The sequence below is a fragment of the Crinia signifera genome, chromosome 8, assembly GCF_055691185.1.
Source record: "Crinia signifera chromosome 8, ASM5569118v1, whole genome shotgun sequence".
NCBI classification, from domain to species: domain Eukaryota; kingdom Metazoa; phylum Chordata; class Amphibia; order Anura; family Myobatrachidae; genus Crinia; species Crinia signifera.
The window spans coordinates 134,214,423-134,221,181 of NC_139224.1; the positions used below are offsets into that span (position 1 = coordinate 134,214,423).

The 6,759-nt window shown below is 49.2% G+C and overlaps 1 protein-coding gene across 2 annotated transcripts in view; it reads right to left on the reverse strand.

Annotated features, from left to right (window-relative positions):
- LOC146026487 (regulator of G-protein signaling 8-like) overlaps positions 1-1,066 on the reverse strand; it is a 56,354-nt gene extending 55,288 nt beyond the window's left edge. The window contains exon 1 of one of the 2 annotated variants that reach the window (XM_083157198.1): positions 481-1,066. In XM_083157198.1, the coding sequence (XP_083013324.1) occupies positions 481-608 (128 nt within the window). In that variant the 5' untranslated portion in view covers positions 609-1,066. The remainder of the gene's footprint in view (positions 1-480) is intronic. The other variant, XM_083157197.1, reaches the window with a different exon arrangement.
- Between the last annotated feature and the right edge of the window lie 5,693 nt (positions 1,067-6,759).

The window sequence follows — 6,759 nt, forward strand, 5'->3', positions numbered from 1 at the left end:
CCAGTCTGCATGAAACGGGTCTCATGGATGCCATTGTCTACATAGATCATCCTTCACTTCTCCTGAAAGGAGACTAGAGCATTTATATTACATGAGGTCTGACTCCAACAAGAGAACATAATAATAGACAGCTTCTTTTTAATGCAGTAAAGACATCATCTACACTTTGTGCACATTGCAGGATGAAGCATCTCTTCTCTGCAGGATAACAACACATTGGAGCCCAATAAGCTGGTCCCTTCATTAGAGAGCTCCCCCCGCATGACACTAACTAGCACTGATGTATAATCAATGTTCGCCTCATTGGCAGCATTGTATACACTATAATTTCCATTCATTCTTTTACACTGATTACAGGGTTAGGGAGTTTATGAAGGATGTGAGGGGGAGATATATTGTAATGGGAACGACAGCAACAACAAGAGGGTTGGGACGAGACAAGACAAACGAGCGGGGGCACTTGAAAATCGTGTTTCTTACCCCATATTAGACCCACACGGCCGTGGCGGTTTTCCTGTTCCATGACCCCCCAGCGAAGCATCCATTTCATCGCTTGAATGTGGCGGACAGCTCATGCTGAGAGAACGGAGCTTGATGCTTTGATGCATTATCCAGAGGGGATAAACCCCTGCATAACAAATAATCCCCCCACCAAGCCTCCTGCCCTTGTTTGTGTGACAGCTCAATCCCAGCCCTTCTAATCCCACTGCAGGGTGTCTGGTCAGGCAGTGTAACACATTTGTTGATAGCTGCCTGGATATACTAACATACCCCGGCCATCCCTTGTATTGACTGATGCTGGGAACTGCTCTGCCTGCATGGGTACCAAAACACTAATAGTCACATGATGTCTGTTCCAGGCATAACCTCTCCGCCTCCCTTACCCTTATTAACCGCGTTCTCCTAGTCCCAACCTCTGCAGTGAATGATGGAGCTCAGGGATCAGATCCACGGATCTGTTATTATTAACTATTTCAGGCCTCCTTCTGAGAGCGTATCAGTATAGATGCAGAAATATTAAGAAGAGGGAGGGTGCCAATTTGTAGGTCACTGATTAGACTTCACCTTGAGTTCTGTGAGCAGTAAAGGGCTACTGAACTGGTGCATGGGCTGCACGAATGGGGGTGGTACCATAGGCGAAACTACCATTGGTGCAGCAGGTGCAGTGCCGCTGAGGACTAATGGGTTCACAACTGCCCCTGTCACCCTCTCCCTGCAACCCTCTGTATCTCCCTGCTGTGTTGCATATTGTGAACTTGGGTTGGGGTGGAGGAGGGGGGCCCAAATTATAATTTTGCACCTGGGCTCACCACCTTCATATTCTGACACTGGGTGGTGCATTAATCCAACATCAGAATGCTAACATTTTCTGACTATCAACATGAACAGAATGTCGGCATGTTAAATGTCATCATTCTGATATATCGCATGGATCTGAAAAGGTGCCGCTAGGTGGTACTATAGGTATGCACAAATATTTAATCTACTAAGTGATTCATTGCGCCCTACGGGCGCTCTTCACATCGTCATAATGGGCTCTGCCCCCTTAACCTGTAAACACCTTTATTGCGTGAAATATGGTTTAAGAAAAGTACTGTGTTAAAATGTCAATGACCATACACAAAGCATAAATTAGACTTGATTGTACGGCTGCGGTTTTTGCACAACTGCAATCAGGTTCAAACTGGGCATGCGTAAGCACCGCAATGTGCATGTGCGTTGTACCTGCACAAAGCGGATCGCCACTGGGCGAGGAGTCTGTGCGAAGAAAGCGTTCACACAGTCCTTTACTAGGACAGTGACAGAAAGAGGGCGGATATGGGTAGAAGAAGGTATCAGCTCACCGCTTATCACACTCCCTCACCCCACGTCCTGCGCTCTATCAGACTGACGCACTCCCTCACCCTGGGGCCTGCATTCTATCACACTGACGCACTACCTCACCCTGGGGCCAAATTTCTACCACACTCGCGCATTCCCTCACCTCACGTCCTGTGCTCTATCACACTGACGCACTACCTCACCCTGCGCTCTATCACACTGAAGCACTTCCTCAGCCTGGGGCCTGCGCTCTATCAGACTAACGCACACCGTCGCACTGCAGCCTGCGTTTTATCACACTGATGCACTCCCGCACCCTGCAATCTATCACACTGATGCACTCCCTCACCCTACGGCCTGTGCTCTATCACACTGATTCACTCTCTCACCCTGCGACCTGCATTATATCCCACTGATGCACTCTCTCACCCTGCGGCCTGCGCTCTATCACACTTATGCAGTTCCTCACCCTGGGGCCTGTGCTCTATAACACTGACGCAGTCCCTCACCCTGGGGCCTGCGCTCTATCACACTGATGCAATCCCTCCCCCTACGGCCAGCACTCCATCACACTGACGCACTCTATCACCCTGCAGGCTGCGTTCTATCACACTGACGCATTACCTCACCCTACGGCCTGCGCTGTATCACACTGACGCAATACCTCACCCTGCATTCTATCACACTGACGCCCTTCTTCACCCCACGGCCTGTGCTCTATCATACTGATGCACTCCCTCACCCTGGGGCCTGCGCTGACGCTCTATCACACGGACGCACTACCTCACCCAACGGCCTGCACTCGATCACACTGACGCAGGCCTTCACCCTGTGGTCTGCATTCTATCACACTGACGCACTACCTCACCCGACGGCCTGCGCTCTATCACAGTGACGCTGGCTGTTGGCTAGCCATCTCAGGGGGGACAGTAACAGTGACAGCCCCATCTGTCACTCTATGACTCCACCCAGCGTTATACACACAATCACAGAGTGACAGATCTGGGCTATTATATAGAGATTTTTTTTTATTTACTTACATCAGCAATAAATTTCCTGAAGGTCCCGATTCCCTGATCCCAATCGCTTTTGGCTGAGAACATAGAACTGGGTATTTTTATCACTAAGTGTCACTTGCAGCCGATGATGTATAACTGTCATGTTACGGGATGTGTTAAAAAAAAGCTGATTGGTTGGTACTTTATCTCTCTCCAAAATGTCCCCGCTTTCTGACCTGCACATCGGGTGGAGGCAGAGAAGGGGTGGGCGCTGGGTCCCCCCCCCCCCCCAACATGCCTGGGCCCAGGTAATTAGCACCCACTCCCTACACACAGTGTGGACCTTCATATAGCTTCTTAGGCTGGTTTCACACACTCCGGCTCCTGCCGGACGGTGAAATCCCGCACGGCCAGGGAGCCGTGCCGCACACATTAGTTGTGAATGGACACTATTGTGTCCATTCACAAGGGACGGCCACGGCCCGGCCGCACGGTTGCAGCTGGATCCCACCACTGGAAGGGATGGCTGCTGGGCTGTGGCCATCCCCTCCATGATAATCTACTGTGTGTGGCACGGCTCCCTGGCCGTGCGGGTTTTCGCCGTCCAGCAGGAGCCGGAGTGTGTGAAACCAGCTTTAAGCTAACATACCAGGAACATGCAGACCAGCTTTGGAGTGTGTCCCCATTAAGGGCCTGATTCAGACTGTTCCCTAGGCTGCGTAGCAAACAGGTTCCCCCCCCCCCCCCCCCCCACGATCAAACATACAAGGTGATTCGCTGGGCATTCCCCTGCTATATTAGTCCCGGTGTGAATACGCCAGGGACCGATCAGATCAGAATTTGGTGAACAATATCTGATTCAAAGCAATTATGTGGGGGTAAATTTACTAAGATGGGAGTACTATTGGAGATGGGATGTTTCCCCTTAGCAACCAATCAGATTTTACTTCTTATTTACTTAGCGCCTTCTAGAAGATAATATAATCTTATTTATACCAACATTTCATCTCCTATAGATTTTCTATCTTATATATATCTTATATATATCCTGTTGTGTGCAAAGTAAAGCACAGATGGAAACGATAACAAATAAGCCATATACACTGCCAGATATAAACTACAGAGCCGAGTCTTTGGTGTTACATTTTCTTGATGCTTACTTGTTCATTTGTATATACAAGGTGTGCCCAAATGAAAAGGAGACTTTTGCTGTAGCTGTGTTGTATCTAATCGCAGTGGGTCAATGTGTTTGCCGATAGATGGTGTGGCATTTTGCCCAGTTGCGCATGTGGGTTGGGATCATTTGGTCTACAGCATGATGTTGACAGTCATTAGGTCGACACCATTAGGTCAACATGGGAAAAGGTTGACATGGGTCTAGGTCAACATGGGAAAAGGTTGACATGGGTCTAGGTCGAAAGGTCATTAGTTCGACAGGTCATTAGTTCGACAGGTCATTAGTTCGACAATGTCTATGTCAACAGTGAAAAGGTCGACATGGAGTTTTTCACAGTTTTTTACCTGAATGTCAACACAGTTGACATGGACACAGTTTCAAGTACACCACATCCCCTCGCATTGCTCGCTGCGCTCACTATGCGTCGGGCACTATTTTATTCTCCCACCACGCCCTAGTGGATGGTAGGGCATGAAATACCGCCTGTCGGCACATGTCAGCTCAAAAAGCAGTGGAAAATCCCATGTCGACCGTTTGCCTGTCAACCTAGACATTGTTGAACGAATGACCTGTCGAACTAACGACCTGTCGAACTAATGACCTTTCGCCCTAGAACCATGTCGACCTTTTCCTATGTCGACCTAGACCCAAGTCGTCCTTTTCTTATGTCGACCTAATGGTGTCGACCTAATGACTGTTGACCATCATGCTGTAGACCAAATGACCGTATCCCGCGCATGTGTAGGGAACGGTTTTACCTCAGTTTCTTCATTCCTGGAAAGTTGTTTTGCAGGTATCAAATTTCAAAAAGCGATCAAATGGAGAGTGATAAACAACCAGCCAATCAGCTCCTATCTGCCATGTTACAGGCTGGGTTTGAAAAATGAAAGCTTGGAGCTGATTGGCTGGTTGTTTATCACTCTCCATTTTATCACTTTTTGAAGCTTGACACATCTGGCCCTTCAGAATTGGTGCAGCAGGTGCATTGCACCGAGGCCCCTGACAACTAAGGGGCCCACTGCTGCTCAAACCAGCAATTAATTATTGTGAACTTTGGTTGGGGTGGAGGAGGGGGGCCCTAAATTATATATTTGCACCTGAGCCCACAACCCACAAGTTCCACCACTGTTGCCCTTCATTTATTGGTGTGTAGCAATGACAATAAATTATATAAGGACTTATTCCAGAGAATAATAAGTGTGCCCCTTAATTGGTTTGGTAGGTCTCACACACACAAAGGATATCAGGCCCTCTTGCTAGCAAACAATTGGTCCCTGTCCTGTCAGTAAGCTCCCAAAACACTGAATCAGTGTTTTCTGAGCTTAATTGCTCTGATTTGACAGGGAAGGAGCATTCCACCTTCACTTCAGTCTGACACCATGGGAACCACTGTGCACTTATGGACACTGCGCTTTACTGGCTGAAAAGTGCTACTGTCTGAAACACTAGAGTGACACCAGCCTTTGGATGGTGTTACGTAGAAACTTTTCTGGCAATTTTTTACCCTGTATAATTGAAATGAATAGGTTCTGACTGGCTGATACAAATATTGCAAACGGTGGGCCTGATTCAGGGGGTTATTCAAACCTGATGGCACAGCTGTTAAAATGCAGAGCCCTGCAATAAGGTATACGCTGCCCAGCCGGGGTGAAGTTCCACCCTGTGCAATTCTGCGAAGTGCAATGCACGGCTTAGATTGGCGATGCCGCGATTCGTTGCAAATTAATTTGCAAGACGCTCATCATTAATGATTTTTCCACTATGTGCAGTCTGTGGGTGACATTCTATGGGATGAGATAAAAGCGCATTTTTTTATCTTGCTCCACATCGCCACTCTTCGCACTTTCTGAAATCGCTTTTTTTTGTAATAAATCGCATATTTAATGGGATGCGCTTTGGAGGCTGAAAAGTGCAATGTGGTGTGATTTGCGGTGAAGTGGTGTGATTTTATGACACATAAAAGTGTGATTTCTTCCGCCGGTCATGTGCGCGTTTTGGACCAACCGGAGTGCGATTTACAAGACTGTCTCCGCATGACTAAGAACCCCCTAACCTATTGGCCCACCTCGGTCCCCTCCATTATGCATCACACCCCCTATATAAAGGGGCACTGGCACCATTTCACTCTTTGATAGGAAGTAAGAGCATGGAGAGGAGCATGGAGAGGCGCAGTGGCAGAGTGAGGAGTGGCAGAGGGAGCAGTGGCAGAGGGAGCAGTTGCAAAGGGAGCAGTGGCAGCAGCCAGCCAAGAGGAGCCAGTGGGAGAGGCAGCAGAGGACTGCTGAGGTCGTCCTCCATTACAGGGAGTGGCAGCAGAGTGGCAGGCAGCATGGCCACAGCAAGGCCAGCCCCAGACCAGGCCCTGGCGGACCAGCTCCAGCAGGAGGAGGTGAAGGATCTGCTGGCATCCCCATCCTATACCCAGGACCTATTCCATACCCCAGAGCAGCTGCAGGAGGGCCACATGTCAGAGGTGGAGGAAGATGGACGAGGATGTATGTCCGCCACAACTTCTTTAAAGCAAGTAACACTTGAGTAAAATGCTTAGAGAAAGTGGCTTGTGATAGGACCATGAGGTCACACAGAGGCGGAACTTCCGCCGGTGCAGCCGGTGCAGTGCACCGGGGCCCAAGGAGATCATGGAGCCCGCGGCCGTCTGCACCGTATGCTGCTGCCGCTGGTTTCCTTTTTTTCTTTCTTTAAGGGACACAGCGGCAGCGTGGATGTGAGGGGCGGGCCCGCGGACGGGAGGTAGCAGGCCTG